Source organism: Nematostella vectensis, chromosome 1 (genome assembly GCF_932526225.1).
Source record: "Nematostella vectensis chromosome 1, jaNemVect1.1, whole genome shotgun sequence".
NCBI lineage: Eukaryota > Metazoa > Cnidaria > Anthozoa > Actiniaria > Edwardsiidae > Nematostella > Nematostella vectensis.
Genome location: NC_064034.1, coordinates 8,283,563 through 8,311,364, shown reverse-complemented (window position 1 = coordinate 8,311,364; position 27,802 = coordinate 8,283,563). Strand labels below are relative to the sequence as shown.

General features: G+C 37.4%; 1 protein-coding gene and 1 long non-coding RNA gene across 2 annotated transcripts; both read right to left on the bottom strand.

Annotated features, from left to right (window-relative positions):
* Positions 1-434: 434 nt before the first annotated feature.
* LOC125563684 lies at positions 435-2,937 on the bottom strand. Its single transcript, XR_007308708.1, has 2 exons — positions 2,878-2,937; positions 435-679 (listed from the first exon to the last, which is right to left on the bottom strand). It is a non-coding gene; the product is annotated as an uncharacterized LOC125563684 (long non-coding RNA).
* A 1,730-nt stretch (positions 2,938-4,667) lies between these two features.
* LOC125570241 lies at positions 4,668-5,942 on the bottom strand. The gene is made up of 2 exons (XM_048731682.1): positions 5,320-5,942; positions 4,668-5,160 (listed from the first exon to the last, which is right to left on the bottom strand). Exons 1-2 carry the CDS (start codon positions 5,940-5,942, stop codon positions 4,668-4,670), a joined length of 1,116 nt encoding a protein of 371 aa, XP_048587639.1.
* Between the last annotated feature and the right edge of the window lie 21,860 nt (positions 5,943-27,802).

Below are 27,802 nucleotides of genomic sequence, written 5' to 3'. Positions count from 1 at the left end.
AGCACGACAAATTCGTCACGACACACAAACAAATCAGACATTGAAAAAGGCTATGGAGGTTAAAGATTTTATCGCATTTGTTTTTGGTGGTCTTTATACGCTGATAGAATCATGAGAGGGTTGGATGCGGGGGGGGGGGGGGGGGGGGGTGATCACTGTATATTGGCCAACGCCTCTAGTCGTACATAATTTTCGATTTCATATAATATTCTTGCAAAAACAACAACCACAGCTACTGCAAACGTTACAGCGAAAAAAAAAAATGCAGCATAACAGTTTGATCGTTTATAAAACATCACTTATTTGTTACCAGGTCTTAAAATTACCGACCGAGCCCGAGGACCTAATACGGCTGTTCGCGGTGCGGATCGTAAGATCCGCACCGAGAGATAATCAGAGCGCGCAATGAGATGGATATCGACCCCGAAAAAGAATCACAAACACAAACTTTTATTTCCAACCAATAGCTGTAATGCAAGCCCGTTCAATCGGGCTATGAGTACACCTGCTCATCTTTCCACTATACAAGGAAATAAATGTCTATGTAATATGGATATTTTAACTCAGGGCAGCATTAGCATCTCAGGCACATCGAACAAAATGCGGCTAAGCGCAATGTAACGAAGTCCTCAGCACGATACAGCTCATCACCGCATTTGGGCTTTGTGCTTGGATAAAGCTGTAAAAAGAAAACAAAATGCCTTAAAATTACAATGCACTCTCATTCAACTACCAATGTGAATGAGATAATATAAGAAGGGTTAATGCAACAGTGCACACTCCAACGGCACGTCTGGATGTATTGCTAGTAAAGTGAATGAGATGTTATAATAAGAAGGGTTAATGAAAAAGTGCACACTCCGACGACACGTCTGGATGCACTTCTACTAAAGTGAATAAGATATTATAAAAAGGGTTAATGGAACAGTGCACACTCCAACAGCACGTCTGGAGGTACTGCTACTAAAGAGGATAAGATGATATATAGATTTAGGCACTGCCTAAAAGCGGAGCCAGCATTGAACGTATTTTGTGTTGACTGATCGAGGTATTTTTGGGGGATCTAGGATCCTGCTCTTTACTGAGATTTATTTATGGTACCAACCAAATGGATCCAGGCCTTATTCAATAATTTAAATTATGCAGTACATCAAAGTTAACAAACACAATTCCTGGTGTGAATATGGCTTTCAAAGTTGTCAAGAGTCTAATGGTAAATTCTTATGTCCCATCATAGAAGTTCCATTATGAATATTGTTTTAATCAAAACAATACTCTGACAAGCTTTGCCCTTGTGCAGAAAATGTCAGGGATGTAACAGCATTCCAATGATTCAAAATAATATATTTAGACTGTTTAGATGCCATACTGTAATTTTTATATATTGATTTAGAGGCGATTCTCTCCTTCATTGGACCGAATATTCAAAAAAATGTCTGGAAATTAAAATCCAAAAATATATCTCCTTTCATGCATTACATATTGGTGCACCAATATGTACCAATATGCACCAATATGTACCAATATGCACCAATATCCACTACCATATAGTGGCCTTGTTGTTGGTGGCCTACTCCCAAATGAATGCAATGAAGAAAAAAACAGATTAATTTTGGAAGCAAATCCTAAAAAAAACATCCAAGGCATCACTGACAGTGCTAAAATGCTAACTTCTAATTTCAAACCAAACCCTTTCATTGATCTATGTTTGGGGTAGAGAAGAAGCAAAGAATATCAATTGACTAAAAAATAGTCGACGGGAGAGGAGTTATAAAGTAAATTGACTCAACTTGAAAGGTTTGGTGAAAAAAATATAACAGTAATGAAAATAATTTGATTGAGCATTTCTTGACATTTCCCCTTTCCCATTATCTTAACCCTTTCACCACCACAGGCCTCTAAAGAGGCCATGTCTATGCTATCCAAGCTATGTGAACAGAATTCTATTATTGAAAAAGAACAAGGTTGTTGCTAGTGTTATAAAGTTTGAGTATCTTGCCTTAAAAACCCTTCCCCTTAATAAAAGTCCCATTAATGTACATTCTGACAAGCTTTGTCCTTGCGAGGAACAATGGATGAAACAGGATTTCAAAGATGGAGTATAGTGTCATACAAAATTTTAGATAAGATGCAATACTGAAGTTTTAATGTACCATTTTAAGTGGTGATTTTCCATCCCCATGGGAATTAATATCTACAAATATACATCCAGTAATGCATTATATTTTGTTTTTTTTGAGAAACCCTGGATCCAACTATTCCAATGAAATAAATCTAAACCTCTAAAATAAATGTAATGGGAAAGAGACTTCCTAAGAAAGAAAATCCTAAAAAGAAGATATAAGTGAGAGTACTAAATGAAAATTACTAATTTAAAAATCAAATCTGTTCATTAATTTATTTTTGGTGTAGAGGGGAAATAGCAAAGAGCATCAATTGCATAAAAATAGTCAACAGGGAGAAAAAAAGGAAGAAATATGACTCTTCTTTAAATGTTTGAAAAGAAAATATAATAACAATAATGTGATAATTATATTCAGTACTTTTCTAAAATATCCCCTTTCCCATTATCTTTAGGTTGATAGAAAACTGTTTTCTTTACAGATTTATTATTTAAAAAGCAAAAGTTTGTTTTTAGTTTTATATTATATAAGTATCTTGTTCTAAAAAAATCTATTGAGTGTGTACTGCTGAATCACATAGTAATGCCCTAGTCATTTGCGCCCCCTCCCTTATGGTCCCGCAGAAGTCAGGGGTTAATGTGGGGTTTTAGACCACTTTTTAACCAGAATATGACAAGAGGGGTGGTGGTATTGACTGTTTTTGACTCTTAACATGAAAACAGGCTTTTATTAAAGTTTAATCCCCCACCCTTACCTGGGACCATGGGTGTGGGGTATCAAATGACTAGTGAATAAGAACATCCTACTGTTCTCTTCAAGACATGGTTTTTAATTCGCATGTCTTCCAGTCTTTAGCATTCATCTTGGCCCTCAGGTAGTTCCTGGTTTATAAAAGAGTGAAAACAATTATTTATTATTTCTTTCAAAACAATCTTTTCATCAAGCCATTTATAATCTAACTAATTTTCCACAACTATTTGAAAAAAATAAACACATGAGATGCAAGATGCAGACAATACATATTGAAAATAGGGGTTGAAACAAAACTAAAACTGGACTTTCAAAAACTAAGACTGGACTGCGAAAAAAGCTAAGACTGGACTGTCGAAAAACTAAGACTGGACTGTCGAAAACTAAGACTGGACTGTCGAAAACTAAGACTGGACTGTCGAAACTGTCGAAAAATAAGACTGGACTGTGAGCCTTCTCGGCCATCGTAGTAATCCGAGTCTCACACCCCCCACAGCGCAACTGATAACTCCCCTTACAAAACAAACACACATGACGTGTTGATTTTAAATATCAATCGCGCGTTAAATAGGAATACATTTTGCCGTGCTCCCTTGACTAGACTCAAAACGTTTTTTACCACTGGTGACAAACACTCGTCACAACCACTCGTGACAACCATTCGTGACAACCACTCGTGACAACCACTCGTGAAAAAACCACTGGTGACAACCACTTGTGACAAAACCGCTGGTGACAACCACTGGTGACAACCACTCGTGACAAAACCACTGGTGACAACCATTCATGACAACCACTGGTGACAACCACTCCTGACAACCACTGGTGACAACCACTCATGACAACCACTCGTGACGACCACTCGTGACAAAACCACTGGTGAAAACCACTCATGACAATCACTAGTGACAAAACCACGGTGATAACCACTGGTGACAACCATTCGTGATAACCACTCGTGACAAAACCACTCGTGACAGCTACTCATTACGACCACAGGCGTTTTGAAGACCGTTCGTGAAAATGATTTAATTCCATTACACATAGGCTTTTTTCTCAATCGCTTATTAGTTACAAGCGTACAATTTAACTCAATACTTTAGCACTATAAAAAAAGCGTAATTATTAATTTGCTTCATTGTTTAACAATTATAAGTTTGTTGTCGGCATTTAGCAGCAGCTTAGATTCTTCGAAGCAAGAAAGAAATGTCATACCATAAACATGAAAAGTATTTGTGTAATGAAAAATCAAATCCTTCGTGTTCAATTCTATATTCTGAGAAAAATGAAAGTAAATGTTCATTTCAAACTATTTCATCCCGGTTACCTTAATCACTGAGAAACATGAAAAAAAGAAATCTGAGAAACATGAAAGTAAATGTTCATTTCAAACTATTTCATCCCGGTTACCTTAATCACTTGGTAACGAGGTTTGAGACCTCAAGGGGAAATAAAAAATACTAAAAATAGTAATAGTAATGTTTTTTTGGAAAAAAAATAAATTTGGCTATAAGGCCATTTTCAATTCACTTATGAGAAAAATACGTGCAATTTAACTCAACGCTTGGTAAGATCTTTCCTCCCCGTAGATTACATTGAGATCGCACCATTTTCCAGGAAATAATTAAAAGAATACCACTCGTGCCAATTGGCTTTTATTCGATAGCAAATGATTCGAATCAAACCAAACTCATACATAGGGTCTTAGTAAGATCTTTCACCCTCGTTCATTACATTGATATCGCAATAATTTCCAGGAAGAAATTAACAGAATACCACTCCTGACAATTGGCTTTAATTCGATGGCAATTGATCCGAAAACTTGAGCAATGCTCTTCCGAGAACCTTCCGCAACGATTTTTTCACTGAACGCACAATGCGCTCCCAGAAACCTGCCCGCCATGGGGTGCGCTCGGTAATGAACTTCCACTTGACCCCTCGACCAGCAAAATGAGCCGTAACCTTGCCGGTATCAATAATTCCTTTACCAAACATAATCTCTAGCTCACGATCCGCAGCTTGAAATGACTTAGCATTGTCGGACCACACGGTGTCACAAACACCTCTCCTGTTTACCATGCGACTTAACACTTGAAGAAATTCGTCTGTTGACATATCGTTAGTGAGCCCCAAATGTTCCATACGTGAAGCGGCGAATGTGACAATACAAACGTAGGCTTTCTCAGCCCTCTGCGCCGAACTCCCACGAACAAACAACGGTCCCGCAAAGTCGATACCTAAACGGTGGGGAAAACGACACTCTTTCTTGCGGCAAAGGACCCATCGTCTGCGATGAAGAACCAACACGTTGGCGCTGACACGTAACGCATCTAGCAATCACTCTCTTGACTTCGCGTCTTCCTAGAGTCAACCAAATCCTCTCACGTAAAACAGCCAATGTCGTCTCAGGGCCAGCGTGAAGTAATCGCTTGTGTGCAAGTGTTACAAAATCTTCTCGGTAAGAAAATGTCCATGCGAGATTATCACCGGGTGCTTCGTTTCTTCTTGTAACTCTGAGTTCTGCAATCGTCCTCCGACTCTAATGACGCGATCATTCTTGTAAAAGAATGGGCCAAGCTTCAAGATACGACTGTTCTTGGGCAGCGGCAGTTGAGACAACAATGTTGTATACTCTTCCGCGTAGACTTCCCTTTTAACTTCGGGGTACCACTTTTCATAACGGGTAGAATCGATAACAGGCTCAGGCTCAGGTGAGACAGCCGCAAAGCAGCTCTTGATTGGTTTCTCTTTTCTATTTACTCTTGTCGCTATGATCTCGTCTTCATTTCGGGTTTGACTCGGCCAAGACGCAGGTGAAGCTGACAGCAACTTCGGACCCTTCCACCACAACTCGCTCTCCGTGAGACTACTCGATGACATACCGCGAGTGAGTAGGTCTGCAAGATTATCTACTCCGGGAAAATGTCTCCAACATTCGGGATCAAATGAGACGAAGACTGTATTTCCGCGACCCGATTGGCTACAAACGTCTTTCACGCACATTAGAACCTCGGATCCAGTGCAAAGCAACTTCACTGTCTTACCAGCAAACGACACGCTGAATGTCATGCAATGCAGAAAGTGAATCGATCACAAACTTCAGTAGTCTGCAATTCACAACAGCAGCAAGAAGATCTAATCTTGGGAGTGATACGACTTTGGTAGGAGCTCCTTTACTCTTCGACATGAGAATGTGGGTGTGTACTTGATCGTCTTCATATGCTACTCTAGCGTAGATGGCAGCGCCGTAAACCTTGGGTTAAGCATCACCAAAGCCATTAATCTTGATTCTCGCGCTAGCTTTGCCACCGTTCATGAAACATCGGGGAATAAGAACGCTGTTTAGACACAAGGATGTAACAATAACTTTTTTCAGTTTTTTGCATTTGAATAGCCCTGCTATTTCTCTACTTAAGAGCTACTACGTCCTGTGACGTCATGGGCTTGAGTTTTAGGAATAAAGGAGACTCGCACCTACAACAGTTATCTGATTATTAGGGCTTTGATGCAACTAAGATTGACATTCTGTTGGCACAAGTCTATCAACAATTACCTCCAGGTGAGTTAATATATTTTTTTCCAGATTTTAATTCTTGTTTTTGAAATATTATCCATGTGGAGAATTTTGTCCCATTGTTTTCACCTTTATTGTACTTATTGCTGATAAAATAAAATGACTCAAGAAGTTTAGTTGTCAGAAAGTATTTTTTCGTAATAACTTGTGATTTTAAGAATATATAGTTTCTCTTTTAGAAATGTTACACATGTTTATAGAATATGTAGGCTGGGCGGAAAAATGGACAGTGGAGACTCCCCATGCCCCCCCCCCATTTTAATTTTTTGATAAGCAGGGGCGTACGCAGGATTGCAGTCAAAGCATTCAGAAGCTGAATGAGGGCATGGCCCCGCATCCCCGTGAAGATTTCATAGCTCCCGCTTTTGGGTTTGAAATTGGCGTCAATGCGTCAGACTTTTGAGAACATTACACGATCCTTTGTCATCCTCGATCTGAAATAGTACTTCAGTCATAGCGTGGCACTGAACGACATAACAATATGTTTGGAAATCATCTGTGGACTACTATGATTAAGAAAATAATAGTTTTTATCCTCATCTATATATATAACTACGTACATAAAAATTAATGAGTAAACATTTGATTTTTTCACTTCGTTATGCAAATAAGATCACCAAATTTTTTGCAGTCCAGTGACTGCAGGCCTATAGGCTGCGTACGTCCCTGAAAGTATTATTAAAAAATATGCAACTCAAAAATACCTTATAAGGCTAAGTGGAAATGTGGCTCATATTGACTACACTACTGTATAATTATTTGCAATTTTAAAGGGAAGCCTTAAAAAAGCACCCCTGCTCTGAATCTGGCCTACAGGCCTCAGGCGCGTACCAAAGATCAGTGATTAGCCTAGCGGGCTGCGCAGTCATAGGAATCATATGAAAAAAGCAAAGTATTTAAATATTCCTTGAAAATAAAAATGACCCACTTTTTGGCCACCAAGAAGGGGGGATGCGCGCGCACCCAGTGTACCCCCCTGTGTAGGCGCTTAGGCCTGATATATTGCAAGTAAATAGTGATAAGATTTTATGAATGATTTGATTTTCACTCTCCAGGTGTTGGATAACTAATTGGTGAAAAACTTCTTGAAGATGATAAGTCTGGTCCATTGTTAGGTAATATTAGTATTCTAGCAATGCTGGTCGCTGGCAATAAGGGAGCCCGTGAACGCTCTGGACTGGAGTATCAGCATTTCCTTCAGCAACAGGGTTTCACTAAAATACAGTACAAGCAAAGAGGAGGCACATTATAAGATGCAATTTTTGCCTGTAAAAGGTAAGTTTCTACAGTGCTAATTATAAGACCTAAGTGATATACAGCCTAAAATCCAATGCTGCATCATGGACTGGGGACGCAATAAACCCTCTGGCAGTGACCACCCCGGTGACAGTGCTTACTAACCGAGGGCCATACATACATTAGGGTTCATGTAAAAAATAAAGGTGCTGTGTACCCTCGCCAAGGGCTACTTATTTGATTTGTGCTTTTTGTTGTGCATGAAGTAATTATCCCTTAATTATTCAATTAGATTTTTTTTATTTCTTTTTTTATCATTTTGTCTTCCTTTCTTTACAGGAACCACAGTACTAAGTAACAATGAAGTTCAAGCAACTCTAGCTTTCTGCACGGAGACATTACGTAACTGGATTTACCATAGTATAAATTGGAATAATATTCTGGACATTGTGAAATAATGTCATGAAGTTGAAGAATTATTAACAGCAGTGATGAAAGTGGATTCAAGAGTGTGAACAGATAAATGCTGAAACATTAACTTTAATAGAAATCTTAGTGGATAATCGCAATTACAGTTCAAGCTATTTTGTACTACTTGTTCCTTGTATAATCCATCCCTAACAAGTTAATAAATTGCAAATTAAACAATCCCTTTTATCGCGAGAAGTCACTGAGGTAAACATGAAAGAATTTCCTTTACTGTGACAGCAAAGAGGCTGGCCAGAAACCTGGAGAGACGGGAAGTCAACTGCGGTAATCGCGAAAGTTTATTCCTTGACTGAACCTCCCAGCACAGCTTAATTGAATTTCGTGGACGAAAACCATTTTGTTTTTACCTGAGGTACCAAATTTAATTGTTGTTGCGTGTTTTCATCGGTGTTTTGCGGGCGGAAGTCGATCTATCCGTAAAATTTTTTACCGGGCCGTATTCATACCAAACGCGGTCGAAAGGTAAAACAATAAGTGTGTAACAGATGAATGTGGTCGGTTTTCCCATATCTTGTAAAACGACTTTGTAGGAAGGATTTTTCTCCAAGACCGCGACACAAACTCTTCTGCAAAATCGCTCATTTGGTCCGATTTGATCGATTAGACCCAGTCTCCCCGCGTCTTTTCTTAAACTTTGAATTGGCTTATAGCGGAGCCAGCGCGGCCGTAGGTATAGAAAAATGGTCTAAGGCCACTCAGTTTTTGTGGTCAATGACTTCATTGTCACAAGCTGCCAGCCAGCCGCGATCTGCCTCGGCACAGGCCTCCAGAGCGCGCAAAACAATATGGCGGATGAGTATTTCTGCCCCTCTCAAAAACACACGAAAGCTGACTGCAGAAAAGCCAAGAATTGTCGAAAAAGAAGTGCTTGAATAAAATCATTTGTGGGAATGCTAACTACGGATATGAACTTGTCTAATTATGTGCAAAAGACTGTGTAAAAGCATGGTTAAAAGTTTTGAAAAGTCAAGTCTTGTGCTCGAGTCAAGGTGAGCTGAAATGTCAGAGTAAGCCACAAAATAAAGAAAAAAAAAAACAAGCTAATTTTATGGACACCTTCTCCGACAAGTGCTCCTATGTATTTGTTCTTGCACTGGCAGACGTAGGTTAGTTAGCGTATTGTATTAAAGTACTTAGCGGAACGATCTTTCGGAGTTGTTTTGTTTTCAAACTTTGAACACCTTTTTCATTGTTGAATTTGATTTACTTTAAGTACTTACCTCAGGGAATAAATATTCTAGGCTGTATTTATCAAATTCGATCTCTAAATCTGCCATTCACCGTTTATCATAGGAAAATTATAAATACTATTCATGAATGAATTGAATATAAGTTACCAGAGCTGTCAACTCTGTCACAAGATTTTGGACCTCATCATAAACCTAATTTTTGGGAGAATGTTAATACATTATCTGTGTTCATCCGCATTGGCTCTCTTGCTTTTTTTCCACATATTTGCTTTGTTTAATCCGATTTCACAAGATTTCTGCCCAAGTTTGGTTGACAGCTATGATATACTAGAAATAAAACCAAAAGTAATTTTTAATTCATTTCAATGAATGATTGGTCAAATTCTTATAAGATAAACTCCAGCTTTCTTTGGAGAAAGAAATAGAGAACTGGTTTCCTAAAACCTTAAAGAAGTTGAGAGCTGGTCACCTAAAACCCTAAGTATTAGTAATTTGTGAAAAACATCATCTATTTGATAAACACTTGAAATTTAAATCGACTATTCTGGAATTAATTTTTGGTTAATTGTTGGTATTCAATGTAGGTCACCAAAAATAAACACATATAAAGTAACAAAAAGAAAGATAATATTTTAATGGAAAAATTGTTCTAAAAAAATGAACCAGAGTTCATTCTTCTAAAAGTAGAAAAACCTAGTTAGCCTGACAGCTTCTTGTATAATGTGTGGTTAGTGACATTAAGGCTATTTAGGTTCATAAATAGTCTCTTGCTATTACAATGACTTATGGTAAAGTAATTGAGGTAGTAAGTTAATCATAAAAAACAAAAACAGGTCTCCTATATGATCCCTATAGATCATATTCAAAACTATTTAGAAATCAATTTTCCTATTTCAACCTATTTCAAATTATAGGCTAAATAGATGCTTATAAAAAAGATTCTTATTTGTATAGGAATTTGATATGTGTTTGTTTATTGTTTTAAATTTTGAAGAGAATAAAATAGCACCCAGTTTTTTGTGAGGAACTTTAATTGATCCTCATTTTAAAATAAATATGACCTGACCTGAAAGCCTTTCCTGTTAATCAATCATGCTGTTAATCAGCATAAATTTATTTTGCTAATTTTGCTGTATCAGTTGTCTATCAAGTATAGTTTACTTAATGATATCCTTAGTAATGTCAATAAATACTTTTTTTTACCTAGAACAAAAACATATTTGTTCTAGGTATTCCCTAGGAGGATTGGGAGGACACCTTTTAATAATAATTGCAGTATTTATAGAACATGCAATCTTTATATGTTTTACATATGGTGCCTTTTTGTGGGTGGTGGAAAATGATTCATAATGAAAGTGCAGAGAAGGGGGGTTCTACACAAGTTTATGCTGAAAAAGGTCCTGCTGGCTCCGCTTTTAGGCAGTGCCTAAATCTATATATTATCTTTGTCTCGTTTGGGAATAGCGCGTAGTCAATCAGACTTTGGGGGCGGGTCTATGTAAATCATTATCATTCGTGAAACTGTAAACTCACAGTAGCGTCGCGATCGCAAAACTACACCGCGGTGATCCTAGATACTCATCCCTCACATTCTAATCAGATACTTAAAACGGTCAGGAGTGGGGGTACGTCAAAAAAAAATAATAAAAATAGCTATTTACCGAGTAAAATCAGCTAGAATCGATGGAAAGGCATTATAACTATGGTTTCTCAAATTATTTACAGCAACTTCTGTAATTTGTGTGAAAGAAAAAATGTTCCTACATAGCTGCTATTTATTCCTACCTTCTTTGTGGAATTACTGCACAACTAAGGCGAAGTGAAACACGCAATCGCGCAAAATCATACTAATGTTCTAGAAGTTCGTCGATTTTTTTCACGCATTGTATGCAGAATTAAACTTCCAAAGTCACCTAGCTAATAAACTGGGCCCGGGGGATATGTTATCTGCAGAACCTGCTAAACTCAGCTGCTATTTATTCCTACCTAATAGCTATTTATACGAACAAATCCAAATTCGTTCTCCCTTTTTTTTTTTATTTAGTTGTATTATACTATGTGTATCGATCGCCTTTTGAATATTTAACACTAGTGATGACTGAAATTAAAATTTAGCCTAAATCCGCTAAATTGCGGGAAAATCGCTGTAAAAAAACAATCACCCCCCTTGCTATTAGTTTCTGTTTAGTATCTGTTTAGTTTCTGATTAGTATCTGTTTAGTATCTAAGAAATTTAATATCTAGGATCACCGCGGTGCAAACTACGGCAAGAAAATGGAACCAGCAGGGCTATGCGAGGGTTTATTTCACTTCGAACCTCAAAGATTTCAAAGGCTTTCCTGTATCTACTGTAAACAAGTTCTTACTCTGCCTAAATTTTACGGTGCTTCTCTACAAAATTTGTATTCGATTCATTGAGACCGTGAGATCAACATGAGATAACTTAGTGCACGAATGACCCTGTGAATTATTACTTCATAGTGTGTACGGGTATACTGACCGTTTTATTTCCTTTAAAAATTTAGAATGATGATTAGAGCTAAAAAATAATGATGGAATACACATTCTTTGTGGAATTACTGCACAACTAAGCCGAAGTGAAACACTCTTACGCAATCGCGCAAAATCATACTAGAATTCTAGAATTTCGTCGATTTTTTTTCACGCATTGTATGCAGAATTACACCTTTTGCTGTTCATTACCAGGATATCTACATTCATATGCGGCAATTTACGATCAATAACGCGAATATACATTCATTTTCGTCATAAAGCGCTCATTTGCGTGAACACAAATTTCATTAGCGATATTTACATCGCCAGTAACATTCAATCGCAAAGATCGACAGTCATTCGCGCCTTTCGTCATTCAAAGGCGAAAAATGTACTTTAATCTGCGTGTTTATTCGATCATTAACAAAAAGTCTATAGACAAATGAAAATGAATATGAGTTTAACTTATATTTATTAGTGTTTATTGACATCTTGAACAAAAAGAGTGAATTCAATTGAATTTATAGACAACCATTTATACGAACATGACATAAATTAGTGCGATTATACAAACATTTAGACCTTTTTTGCATTCATTAACCAAAAATCTTTTTTCAATAAAACAATAGATAATTTGAGTGTTTTTTTATCAAACTAGGTATTTTATAAGCTTTCGCATTCTGACAAAAGGTTATGCAACCCTTTCCAAACAAATAATGGATAAATGTAGACAACATTGTGCAGTATTTTTCTGTTCGGCAATACTGTACAGTTCGTGCCATTGTTCAGTACCGTTGCAATGCCTCCAAGAAATAAAGAATCCCCTTTGAGCACCTCGAGTGAATTATACGGTCATTCGAAGATGAAGAGAAAGATTATCTCCTGGTGGCGGACACATTGGGGGCCAACCCTTCCACAGCCCGTGGTATCGTTGCTAGATACATAGGAGAAGGGAGAATTGAAGAAAGACCACGAGGTGGAAGAAAAAACGTAAGAGTAGATGACGAGATGAGAGACTGCCTAAACGATATCATCAACGACAACTGCCTTCTTACTCTCAGCCGTATCAACCAAGAACTAAGAAGGCGACTGCCCTTGAAACCAAGGATTCACGACCGCACGGTAGCGAGAACGCTAGATGGCATTTTGTTCCGTGTAAAGCTGGCAAGGCCCCTCCCAGCGGAAAGGAACAGACCTGACGTTCTACAGAAGAGAGTAGACTACGGCAACTGGTTCGTTCGGTCTTTGTAGACTTAGGGCGACTTTCTTACGCAGGCTAGACTTAACCTCGACCCGGACGAGATGGTGATATTTATTTACGATGGAGCGCCACCACATCGCAACCCTGCCATACCCTGGCCCAATACAGAGCTGGAAATGCTACCACCCTACAGCCCCTTTTTGAAAATTATGGAGCAGGCGATAAGCTCTCTTAAAGCGGCTATAAAAGCTGACATCTCAACGCCAGAACTACAAGCCCAGATGGGAGATAGGGGTGCGGCTAGAGACCGAGGCCTTGCATTGGGAGTTTTCCGTACGCGTTTGCTTTCGCAAGCGTTGCAGCGCAATATTAGTACTATAACCCCTGCTAAATAATGCGCTCAGTGGTACCGATTCATGCAAACATATTTACCACGATGTATGAATGGTGAGGTGATCGAGGGCTAATGCAAAGTGCAGCGAAATGCTCTATGTAGAACTTTAACATGACTCACCGTTATTGAAATAGATTTTTCGTTATTGAATGTAAAGAACGCGCAAATGCTCGATAAACCCAGTAATGTAGGTCATATTTGCGTGAATGACTGTCTATAAATGCTATTGAGTTTCACTCTTTGTTATAAAGATGTTAATAAATATGTATTGCACACAGTTGACTGTCAATTCGCCTAATTGTTTATCGATTTTTTGTTAATTTTCGAACGAAAACGCAGATGAAAGTATATTTTTCGCCTTTGAATGACGAAAGGCGCGAATGACTGTCGATTTTTGCGATTGAATGTTACTGGCGATGTAAATATCGCTAATGAAATTTGTGTTCACGCAAATGAGCGCTTTTTGACGAAAATGAATGTATATTCGCGTTATTGATCGTATATTGCCGCAAATGAATGTATATTTCCTGGTAATAAACAGCAAAAGGTGTAAATTCCCAAACTCACCTAGCTAATAAACTGGGCCCGGGGGATATGTTATCTGCAGAACCTGCTAAAATCAGCTGCTACTTATTCCTACCTAATAGCTATTTATACGAACAAATCCAAATTCGTTCTCCCGTTTTTTTTATTTAGTTGTATTATACTATGTGTATGTGTGCGATCGCCTTTTGAATATTTAACGCTAGTGATGACTGAAATAGAAATTTAGACTAAATCCGCTAAATTGCGGGAAAATCGCTGAAAAAAAACCCCTTGCTATTAGTTTCTGTTTAGTATCTGTTTAGTTTCTGATTAGTATCTATTAAGTATCTAAGAAATTTAGTATCTAGGATCACCGCGGTGCAAACTGTTGATTGACTACGCGCTATTCCCAAACGAGACAAGGATCTTGGATCCGCCGAGGTCGCGCAACAACGAATTTAGCTGTAAGAATTTTCTACATGCTGCCAAATGTACGCATTACTCCATTTACGACAATATCACGGTAAATTTACGACCTAGTTAGTTCAAAGTATATGTATATTTGTTGGGAAAGGGCAAACGAATCTGAATTGAGCTATATTGTCGAAATTGAAAGTTTTCCCTTGCTTGTATACACTATAAAATCGTTATCAAAGTGACAAATGAGTTTTATCGCTACAACTGTAGGGAAAGGTCTTCTATGGACTAAATGTCCGACAGTTTCTAATTTATTCAAATAAGCTAGTCAATTGTCAGCCTTGTGAGTTCAAATTATCCTAAATTTGTTTAGAAAGATCAAGCGATTCTAAATTGAGCTTTGTTGTCGGAATGCTTTTCCTTGCTTGTATACACTATAAAATCGCTATTTTTGCGACCCTTAAACTTTATCTGCTACAATTCTACAATAACAGTAGGGAAAGGTTTATAGTTTTTGCAAGCAAGGAAAATCTATCAATTCCAACAAAAAAAGCCCAATTCAGAATGGCTTGCCCTTTCGAAACAAATATATTTAACTCACAAGGTTAAAAATTTACCGTGATATTTTAGCAAATCGAGAGCTGTCGACACCCGGATCGGAGGGGTACTCCCTATAAATTGAGAGTAGGGGTGACCGTCGTATTTTTTAGGGTTTGAAATCCCAGGTTTGCTATTTTTTAGGGTCTCCGAAGTAAAGCCTATCAAAAAATTGTATTTTTAGGGTCTACGAATGCGAGGTACCTTTTTTTTCTAAACTGGCGAAGCACTGCAGCTGAAAAACGCAAGACTAGTTCCAGTACCGCGCGGTGTTATGAAATGACGGCGTTTTACCGGCGATCTGTCACATTTTGGCGAATGCTAAGAAAACTAGACCAAACTTGAGGCTGAAATTTTCTTTATGACTCCTTCATTATCAGACACATCTGTCATCTTTTGTAGTATGGTTTTAATTCTGTACAGTAAGTCAAAACAACGACCGAAGTCAGCCTTTCGTACTTTTACTCGAACGATTCAACACTGACAGGAGAACATGAGTTGGAGAGTGAATCTTGTGTATTACAGGCCCGTACCCAGGACTTTTCTTGGGGGGGTGCGAAATCCGAAAAAGTGCCCTATATTTTCGGGGGGGGGGGTGGGGGTGGGAAGTGATTTCTCCGATAAAAATCTGACCATGCCTTTGCAGTATCTCCGTTTTTTTTTGTCAGATTTGGCTACATACCGGAGTGATCTAGCAGATGCTTAATAGTTTTGTCTACAAATAATAGCACGTCTATTGAGAACCAAAAGTGGACCTTTGGCCGTTGTGGGGAGGGGGGTGCGTTGGCACGCCCTGAGACCGCCCAAGCACGCCCAAGAGACCATGATATCATGGTCTCTTGGCATTATGCATTTTTACAGAATCACTCACCCCTGCAATTCTCCACAAGGCATTCGTAGGAACAAATCGATTTACTGATGTATGCTGAATATTCATATTGTACCCCAGATCCTTATGAGAACACGGAAAATATTTAAATTGGCAGGTATATACAGAATGGTTTGTTCAGTCAGAACAACATGTTTATGTCCTATTGCTTCATTAAAATAAGAAAATAAACCATGTAAAAAAATGTAAAAGGTAACGGTTGGGGAGTTTGGAATGGAAAGGGATTTCAAAGTTGAATGATGAATATGGTATATTCCATATCTTCTGTTTCTTGTCAAGGTTTTGACAGCAGGAGAGTTGACAAGCCTTTGAACACAGAAGCTGCACTTGGCACCATTTAGAACAATTTTAAACAAAAAATTACTTCCCCTCTCATGGTTGATAGATTTGCAACATCCAAGTGTCATTATTTTTATATTATTTTATGGATTTCCTTAAAACATGATTATTCTATAAAAAGGAACCAAACAAAATCAGGCCTGTAGCCAGAAACAAAATTTAACCGATCCAAAGCTAGCCATTGGATGATAAATCCAACAAAAGCAGGTGTTTTATCTCATACTTTTCAATTGTGAAACACTAAACATCAAAATTTTACCTCACTTGCCTCATGCTGGCTTTGGTCCTGAACATTACCAAAAACTGCATCATAATTGTTTCTTTAGTATTGGAGGCCATGTTTGAGAGAAGTTGTTGAAAGGTTTATTCAATATTCTCGTTAGATAAACTTTTGAGCAACACGAAGGATGTAGTTAGAATGGCATACTTTCTACAATGTGTTAAATACATTTTTTCACCGAAGCTTAAATCCTAAATCAATTTTCCTATTTCAACCTATTTCAATTTAAAGGCTAAATAGATGCTTATAAAAAGGATTCTTATTTGTATAGGAATTTGATATGTATTTGTTTATTGTTTTAAATTTTGAAGAGAATAAAATAGCACCCAGTTTTTTGTGAGGAACTTTAATTGATCCTCATTTTAAAATAAATATGACCTGACCTGAAAGCCTTTCCTGTTAATCAATCATGCTGTTAATCAGCATAAATTTATTTTGCTAATTTTGCTGTATCAGTTGTCTATCAAGTATAGTTTACTTAATGATATCCTTAGTAATGTCAATAAATACTTTTTTTTACCTAGAACAAAAACATATTTGTTCTAGGTATTCCCTAGGAGGATTGGGAGGACACCTTTTAATAATAATTGCAGTATTTATAGAACATGCAATCTTTATATGTTTTACATTTGGTGCCTTTTTGTGGGTGGTGGAAAATGATTCATAATGAAAGTGCAGAGAAGGGGGGTTCTACACAAGTTTATGCTGAAAAAGGTCCTGCTGGCTCCGCTTTTAGGCAGTACCTTAATCTATATATTATCTTTGTCTCGTTTGGGAATAGCGCGTAGTCAATCAGACTTTGGGGGCGGGTCTATGTAAATCATTATCATTCGTGGAACTGTAAACTCACAGTAGCGTCGCGATCGCAAAACTACACCGCGGTGATCCTAGATACTCATCCCTCAGATTCTAATCAGATGCTTAAAACGGTCAGGGGTGGGGGTACGTCAAAAAAAAAAAAAATAGCTATTTACCGAGTAAAATCAGCTAGAATCGATGGAAAGGCATTATAACTATGGTTTCTCAAATTATTTACAGCAACTTCTGTAATTTGTGTGAAAGAAAAAATGTTCCTACATAGCTGCTATTTATTCCTACCTTCTTTGTGGAATTACTGCACAACTAAGGCGAAGTGAAACACGCAATCGCGCAAAATCATACTAATGTTCTAGAAGTTCGTCGATTTTTTTCACGCATTTTATGCAGAATTAAACTTCCAAAGTCACCTAGCTAATAAACTGGGCCCGGGGGATATGTTATCTGCAGAACCTGCTAAACTCAGCTGCTATTTATTCCTACCTAATAGCTATTTATACGAACAAATCCAAATTCGTTCTCCCGTTTTTTTATTTAGTTGTATTATACTATGTGTATGTGTGCGATCGCCTTTTGAATATTTAACACTAGTGATGACTGAAATTGAAATTTAGCCTAAATCCGCTAAATTGCGGGAAAATCGCTGTAAAAAACAATCACCTCCCTTGCTATTAGTTTCTGTTTAGTATCTGTTTAGTTTCTGATTAGTATCTGTTTAGTATCTAAGAAATTTAGTATCTAGGATCACCGCGGTGCAAACTACGGCAAGAAAATGGAACCAGCAGGGCTATGCGAGGGTTTATTTCACTTCGAACCTCAAAGATTTCAAAGGCTTTCCTGTATCTACTGTAAACAAGTTCTTAATCTGCCTAAATTTTACGGTGCTTCTCTACAAAATTTGTATTCGATTCATTGAGACCGTGAGATCAACATGAGATAACTTAGTGCACGGATGACCCTGTGAATTATTACTTCATAGTGTGTACGGGTATACTGACCGTTTTATTTCCTTTAAAAATTTAGAATGATGATTAGAACTAAAAAATAATGATGGAATACACATTCTTTGTGGAATTACTGCACAACTAAGCCGAAGTAAAACACTCTTACGCAATCGCGCAAAATCATACTAGAATTCTAGAATTTCGTCGATTTTTTTTTCACGCATTGTATGCAGAATTAAACTCTCAAACTCACCTAGCTAATAAACTGGGCCCGGGGGATATGTCATCTGCAGAACCTGCTAAAATCAGCTGCTACTTATTCCTACCTAATAGCTATTTATACGAACAAATCCAAATTCGTTCTCCCGTTTTTTTTTTATTTAGTTGTATTGTACTATGTGTATGTGTGCGATCGCCTTTTGAATATTTAACGCTAGTAATGACTGAAATAGAAATTTAGACTAAATCCGCTAAATTGCGGGAAAATCTCTGAAAAAAAAAACCCCTTGCTATTAGTTTCTGTTTAGTATCTGTTTAGTTTCTGATTAGTATCTATTAAGTATTTAAGAAATTTAGTATCTAGGATCACCGCGGTGCAAACTGTTGATTGACTACGCGCTATTCCCAAACGAGACAAGGATCTTGGATCCGCCGAGGTCGCGCAACAACGAATTTAGCTGTAAGAATTTTCTACATGCTGCCGAATGTAGGCATTTCTCCATTTACGACAATATCACGGTAAATTTACGACCTAGTTAGTTCAAAGTATATGTATATTTGTTGGGAAAGGGCAAACGAATCTGAATTGAGCTATATTGTCAAAATTGAAAGTTTTCCCTTGCTTGTATACACTATAAAATCGTTATCAAAGTGACAAATGAGTTTTATCGCTACAACTGTAGGGAAAGGTCTTCTATGGACTAAATGTCCGACAGTTTCTAATTTATTCAAATAAGCTAGTCAATTGTCAGCCTTGTGAGTTCAAATCATCCTACATTTGTTTAGAAAGATCAAGCGATTCTAAATTGAGCTTTGTTGTCGGAATGCTTTTCCTTGCTTGTATACACTATAAAATCGCTATTTTTGCTACCCTTAAACTTTATCTGCTACAATTCTACAATAACACTCGGGAAAGGTTTATAGTTTTTGCAAGCAAGGAAAATCTATCAATTCCAACAAAAAAAGCCCAATTCAGAATGGCTTGCCCTTTCGAAACAAATATATTTAACTCACAAGGTTAAAAATTTACCGTGATATTTTAGCAAATCGAGAGCTGTCGACACCCGGATCGGAGGGGTACTCCCTATAAATTGGGAGTAGGGGTGACCGTCGTATTTTTTAGGGTTTGAAATCCCAGGTTTGCTATTTTTTAGGGTCTTCGAAGTAAAGCCTATCAAAAAATTGTATTTTTAGGGTCTACGAATGCGAGGTACCTTTTTTTTTATAAACTGGCGAAGCACTGCAGCTGAAAAACGCAAGACTAGTTCCAGTACCGCGCGGTGTTATGAAATGAACGCGTTTCACCGGCGATCTGTCACATTTTGGCGAATGCTAAGAAAACTAGACCAAACTTGAGGCTGAAATTTTCTTTATGACTCCTTCATTATCAAACACATCTGTCATCTTTTGTAGTATGGTTTTAATTCTGTACAGTAAGTCAAAACAACGACCGAAGTCAGCCTTTCGTACTTTTACTCGAACGATTCAACACTGACAGGAGAACATGAGTTGGAGAGTGAATCTTGTGTATTACAGGCCCGTACCCAGGACTTTTCTTGGGGGGGTGCGAAATTCGAAAAAGTGCCCTATATTTTCGGGGGGTGGGGGTGGGAAGTGATTTCTCCGATAAAAATCTGACCATGCCTTTGCAGTATCTCCACGGGACGTTTTTTTGTCAGATTTGGCTACATACCGGAGTGATCTAGCAGATGCTTAATAGTTTTGTCTACAAATAATAGCACGTCTATTGAGAACCAAAAGTGGACCTTTGGCCGTTGTGGGGGGGGGGGGGGGGGGGTGCGTTCGCAGGCCCTGCACCCCCCTGGGTACGGACCTGTATTATACAGTGGAATAGCGATTGATCGCTAAGGGCTATTTTTAGATCGACTGTCTTACGTCACATAATATAAGCCAATCAAAAGACCGCTTATATAAACAAAATTTTGCTTTGCGAAAATGGCTGCCATAGCAGAGGGAGGGGAAGTAGAAGTTCTTACTGCTTCTGTATCGGAGTCTTATAATTCTTATAATAAACTCTTATAATGAAAGTGAGGAAAGCTCTGAGCTCTCTGAAGGGCTCTTCGGAATTCAGTGGAGAGTTGGACGAAGATAACAAAACGGTTGGAAGACGAAAGCGAACACACGCTTCCACCGTCTCGAGGAAAGGCAACTCTAAAAATATAAAATAAGTATATACTTACTTACTAAATTGTTTATAATCTCTGAATGTTAATTTCTTCACAATGCTTCCTTCAAAATTTTGTGATTATTATATTAAATGTATTTACTTATATTTTCACCTTTCAAGAAATGAGCCTAATAAGTGATCAAAACCATAATCAAAACCATAAATTATGCATTATCAAGAGACCATGATATCATGGTCTCTTTTCATTATGCATTTTTACAGAATCACTCACCCCTCCAATTCTCCACAAGGCATTCGTAGGAACAAATCGATTTACTGATGTATGCTGAATATTCATATTGTACCCCAGATCCTTATGAGAACACGGAAAATATTTAAATTGGCAGGTATATACAGAATGGTTTGTTCAGTCAGAATAACATGTTTATGTCCTATTGCATTAGTAAAATAAGAGAATAAACCATGTAAAAAATGTAAAGGATAACGGTTGGGGAGTTTGGAATGGAAAGGGAAAGGGATTTAAAAGTTGAATGATGAATATGGTATATTCCATATCTTCTGTTTCTTGTCAAGGTTGTGACAGCAGGAGAGTTGACAAGCCTTTGAACACAGAAGCTGCACTTGGCACCATTTAGAACAATTTTAAACGAAAAATTACTTCCCCTCTCATGGTTGATAGATTTGCAACATCCAAGTGTCATTATTTTTATATTATTTTATGGATTTCCTTAAAACATGATTATTCTATAAAAAGGAACCAAACAAAATCAGGCCTGTAGCCAGAAACAAAATTTAACCGATCCAAAGCTAGCCATTGGATGATAAATCCAACAAAAGCAGGTGTTTTATCTCATACTTTTCAATTGTGAAACACTAAACATCAAAATTTTACCTCACTTGCCTCATGCTGGCTTTGGTCCTGAACATTACCAAAAACTGCATCATAATTGTTTCTTTAGTATTGGAGGCCATGTTTGAGAGAAGTTGTTGAAAGGTTTATTCAATATTCTCGTTAGATAAACTTTTGAGCAACATGAAGGATGTAGTTAGAATGGCATACTTTCTACAATGTGTTAAATACATTTTTTCACCAAAGCTTAAATCCTAAATCAATTTTCCTATTTCAACCTATTTCAATTTATAGGCTAAATAGATGCTTATAAAAAGGATTCTTATTTGTATAGGAATTTGATATGTATTTGTTTATTGTTTTAAATTTTGAAGAGAATAAAATAGCACCCAGTTTTTTGTGAGGAACTTTAATTGATCCTCATTTTAAAATAAATATGACCTGACCTGAAAGCCTTTCCTGTTAATCAATCATGCTGTTAATCAGCATAAATTTATTTTGCTAATTTTGCTGTATCAGTTGTCTATCAAGTATAGTTTACTTAATGATATCCTTAGTAATGTCAATAAATACTTTTTTTTACCTAGAACAAAAACATATTTGTTCTAGGTATTCCCTAGGAGGATTGGGAGGACACCTTTTAATAATAATTGCAGTATTTATAGAACATGCAATCTTTATATGTTTTACATTTGGTGCCTTTTTGTGGGTGGTGGAAAATGATTCATAATGAAAGTGCAGAGAAGGGGGGTTCTACACAAGTTTATGCTGAAAAAGGTCCTGCTGGCTCCGCTTTTAGGCAGTGCCTTAATCTATATATTATCTTTGTCTCGTTTGGGAATAGCGCGTAGTCAATCAGACTTTGGGGGCGGGTCTATGTAAATCATTATCATTCGTGGAACTGTAAACTCACAGTAGCGTCGCGATCGCAAAACTACACCGCGGTGATCCTAGATACTCATCCCTCAGATTCTAATCAGATGCTTAAAACGGTCAGGGGTGGGGGTACGTCAAAAAAAAAAAAAAATAGCTATTTACCGAGTAAAATCAGCTAGAATCGATGGAAAGGCATTATAACTATGGTTTCTCAAATTATTTACAGCAACTTCTGTAATTTGTGTGAAAGAAAAAATGTTCCTACATAGCTGCTATTTATTCCTACCTTCTTTGTGGAATTACTGCACAACTAAGGCGAAGTGAAACACGCAATCGCGCAAAATCATACTAATGTTCTAGAAGTTCGTCGATTTTTTTCACGCATTGTATGCAGAATTAAACTTCCAAAGTCACCTAGCTAATAAACTGGGCCCGGGGGATATGTTATCTGCAGAACCTGCTAAACTCAGCTGCTATTTATTCCTACCTAATAGCTATTTATACGAACAAATCCAAATTCGTTCTCCCGTTTTTTTTATTTAGTTGTATTATACTATGTGTATGTGTGCGATCGCCTTTTGAATATTTAACACTAGTGATGACTGAAATTGAAATTTAGCCTTAATCCGCTAAATTGCGGGAAAATCGCTGTAAAAAAAACAATCACCCCCCCTTGCTATTAGTTTCTGTTTAGTATCTGTTTAGTTTCTGATTAGTATCTATTAAGTATCTAAGAAATTTAATATCTAGGATCACCGCGGTGCAAACTACGGCAAGAAAATGGAACCAGCAGGGCTATGCGAGGGTTTATTTCACTTCGAACCTCAAATATTTCAAAGGCTTTCCTATATCTACTGTAAACAAGTTCTTACTCTGCCTAAATTTTACGGTGCTTCTCTACAAAATTGGTATTCGATTCATTGAGACCGTGAGATCAACATGAGATAACTTAGTGCACGAATGACCCTGTGAATTATTACTTCATAGTGTGTACGGGTATACTGACCGTTTTATTTCCTTTAAAAATTTAGAATGATGATTAGAGCTAAAAAATAATGATGGAATACACATTCTTTGTGGAATTACTGCACAACTAAGCCGAAGTGAAACACTCTTACGCAATCGCGCAAAATCATACTAGAATTCTAGAATTTCGTCGATTTTTTTTTCACGCATTGTATGCAGAATTAAACTCCCAAACTCACCTAGCTAATAAACTGGGCCCGGGGGATATGTTATCTGCAGAACCTGCTAAAATCAGCTGCTACTTATTCCTACCTAATAGCTATTTATACGAACAAATCCAAATTCGTTCTCCCGTTTTTTTTATTTAGTTGTATTATACTATGTGTATGTGTGCGATCGCCTTTTGAATATTTAACGCTGGTGATGACTGAAATAGAAATTTAGACTAAATCCGCTAAATTGCGGGAAAATCGCTGTAAAAAAACAATCACCCCCCTTGCTATTAGTTTCTGTTTAGTATCTGTTTAGTTTCTGATTAGTATCTGTTTAGTATCTAAGAAATTTAATATCTAGGATCACCGCGGTGCAAACTACGGCAAGAAAATGGAACCAGCAGGGCTATGCGAGGGTTTATTTCACTTCGAACCTCAAAGATTTCAAAGGCTTTCCTATATCTACTGTAAACAAGTTCTTACTCTGCCTAAATTTTACGGTGCTTCTCTACAAAATTGGTATTCGATTCATTGAGACCGTGAGATCAACATGAGATAACTTAGTGCACGAATGACCCTGTGAATTATTACTTCATAGTGTGTACGGGTATACTGACCGTTTTATTTCCTTTAAAAATTTAGAATGATGATTAGAGCTAAAAAATAATGATGGAATACACATTCTTTGTGGAATTACTGCACAACTAAGCCGAAGTGAAACACTCTTACGCAATCGCGCAAAATCATACTAGAATTCTAGAATTTCGTCGATTTTTTTTTCACGCATTGTATGCAGAATTAAACTCCCAAACTCACCTAGCTAATAAACTGGGCCCGGGGGATATGTTATCTGCAGAACCTGCTAAAATCAGCTGCTACTTATTCCTACCTAATAGCTATTTATACGAACAAATCCAGATTCGTTCTCCCGTTTTTTTTTATTTAGTTGTATTATACTATGTGTATGTGTGCGATCGCCTTTTGAATATTTAACGCTGGTGATGACTGAAATAGAAATTTAGACTAAATCCGCTAAATTGCGGGAAAGTCGCTGTAAAAAAACAATCACCCCCCTTGCTATTAGTTTCTGTTTAGTATCTGTTTAGTTTCTGATTAGTATCTATTAAGTATCTAAGAAATGTAGTATCTAGGATCACCGCGGTGCAAACTGTTGATTGACTACGCGCTATTCCCAAACGAGACAAGGATCTTGGATCCGCCGAGGTCGCGCAACAACAAATTTAGCTGTAAGAATTTTCTACAAGCTGCCGAATGTAGGCATTTCTCCATTTACGACAATATCACGGTGAATTTACGACCTAGTTAGTTCAAAGTATATGTATATTTGTTGGGAAAGGGCAAACGAATCTGAATTGAGCTATATTGTCGAAATTGAAAGTTTTCCCTTGCTTGTATACACTATAAAATCGTTATCAAAGTGACAAATGAGTTTTATCGCTACAACTGTAGGGAAAGGTCTTCTATGGACTAAATGTCCGACAGTTTCTAATTTATTCAAATAAGCTAGTCAATTGTCAGCCTTGTGAGTTCAAATTATCCTACATTTGTTTAGAAAGATCAAGCGATTCTAAATTGAGCTTTGTTGTCGGAATGCTTTTCTTTGCTTATATACACTATAAAGTCGCTATTTTTGCGACCCTTAAACTTTATCTGCTACAATTCTACAATAACAGTCGATAAAGGTTTATAGTTTTTACAAGCAAGGCAAAAAACTATCAATTCCAACAAAAAAAGCTCAATTCAGAATGGCTTGCCCTTTCGAAACAAATATATTTAGCTCACAAGGTTAAAAATTTACCGTGATATTTTAGCAAATCGAGAGCTGTCGACACCCGGATCGGAGGGGTACTCCCTATAAATTGGGAGTAGGGGTGACCGTCGTATTTTTTAGGGTTTGAAATCCGAGGTTTGCTATTTTTTAGGGTCTTCGAAGTAAAGCCTATCAAAAAAATGTATTTTTAGGGTTTACGAATGCGAGGTACCTTTTTTTTTCTAAACTGGCGAAGCACTGCAGCTGAAAAACGCAAGACTAGTTCCAGTACCGCGCGGTGTTATGAAATGAAGGCGTTTTACCGGCGATCTGTCACATTTTGGCGAATGCTAAGAAAACTAGACCAAACTTGAGGCTGAAATTTTCTTTATGACTCCTTCATTATTTGACACATCTGTCATCTTTTGTAGTATGGTTTTAATTCTGTACAGTAAGTCAAAACAACGACCGAAGTCAGCCTTTCGTACTTTTACTCGAACGATTCAACACTGACAGGAGAACATGAGTTGGAGAGTGAATCTTGTGTATTAAAGGCCCGTACCCAGGACTTTTCTTGGGGGTGTGCGAAATTCGAAAAAGTGCCCTATATTTTCGGGGGGGGGGGGTGGGGTGGGAAGTAATTTCTCCGATAAAAATCTGACCATGCCTTTGCAGTATCTCCACGGGACGTTTATTGTCTGATTTGGCTACATACCGGAGTGATCTAGCAGATGCTTAATAGTTTTGTCTACAAATAATAGCACGTCTATTGAGAACCAAAAGTGGACCTTTGGCCGTTGTGGGGGGGAGGGGGGGGGGGTGCGTTCGCACGCCCTGCACCACCCCTGGGTACGGGCCTGTATTATACAGTGGGATAGCGATTGATCGCTAAGGGCTATTTTCAGATCGATTGTCTTACGTCACATAATATAAGCCAATCAAAAGACCGCTTATATAAACAAAATTTTGCTTTGCGAAAATGGCTGCCATAGCAGAGGGAGGGGAAGTAGAAGTTCTTACTGCTTCTGTATCGGAGTCTTCAAACTCTTATAATGAAAGTGAGGAAAGCTCTGAGCTCTCTGAAGGGCTCTTCGGAATTCAGTGGAGAGAAGGACGAAGATAACAAAACGGTGGGAAGACGAAAGCGAACACACGCTTCCACCGTCTCGAGGAAAGGCAACTCTAAAAATATAAAATAAGTATATACTTACTTACTAAATTGTTTATAATCTCTGAATGTTAATTTCTTCACAATGCTTCCTTTAAAATTTTGTAATTATTATATTAAAAGTATTTACTTATATTTTCACCTTTCAAGAAATGAGCCTAATAAGTAATCAAAACCATAATCAAAACCATAAATTATGCATTATCAAGAGACCATGATATCATGGTCTCTTGGCATTATGCATTTTTACAGAATCACTCACCCCTGCAATTCTCCACAAGGCATTCGTAGGAACAAATCGATTTACTGATGTATGCTGAATATTCATATTGTACCCCAGATCCTTATGAGAACACGGAAAATATTTAAATTGGCAGGTATATACAGAATGGTTTGTTCAGTCAGAACAACATGTTTATGTCCTATTGCTTCAGTAAAATAAGAAAATAAACCATGTAAAAAAATGTAAAAGGTAACGGTTGGGGAGTTTGGAATGGAAAGGGATTTAAAAGTTGAATGATGAATATGGTATATTCCATATCTTCTGTTTCTTGTCAAGGTTGTGACAGCAGGAGAGTTGACAAGCCTTTGAACACAGAAGCTGCACTTGGCACCATTTAGAACAATTTTAAACGAAAAATTACTTCCCCTCTCATGGTTGATAGATTTGCAACATCCAAGTGTCATTATTTTTATATTATTTTATGGATTTCCTTAAAACATGATTATTCTATAAAAAGGAACCAAACAAAATCAGGCCTGTAGCCAGAAACAAAATTTAACCGATCCAAAGCTAGCCATTGGATGATAAATCCAACAAAAGCAGGTGTTTTATCTCATACTTTTCAATTGTGAAACACTAAACATCAAAATTTTACCTCACTTGCCTCATGCTGGCTTTGGTCCTGAACATTACCAAAAACTGCATCATAATTGTTTTTTTAGTATTGGAGGCCATGTTTGAGAGAAGTTGTTGAAAGGTTTATTCAATATTCTCGTTAGATCAACTTTTGAGCAACATGAAGGATGTAGTTAGAATGAGATACTTTCTACAATGTGTTAAATACATTTTTTCACCACAAAGCTTAAATCCTAAAGCTGTTGGAAAACCATTGATGAATAGAGCGGTTTCAGTTAAAATGGTTTTTGTAAGCCTGTGCAACAAAGGGTAATAGTCAAAATGTAGTAGTCACGCCAGGTGGGGGGACTCTCTAGAAAAAGTAGAAAGGGGTGATCGTCTCATCTTATAGGGTATAAAATTTCGACCAACTCCCATCCCCTCCGAGGTTGCTATCTCTAAGGGAAAAAATCCACCAACTGCTATTCCTAAAAGG

Excerpts from the sequence above, each read along its gene's own strand:
- LOC125570241 (XM_048731682.1), bottom strand. The coding sequence starts at position 5,942 with ATGACATTCAGCGTGTCGTTTGCTGGTAAGACAGTGAAGTTGCTTTGC. Across the intron at positions 5,161-5,319 it reads TTTCTTACCGAGAAGATTTT|ACGATGGGTCCTTTGCCGCA; the intron begins GTAACACTTGCA and ends TCTTCATCGCAG.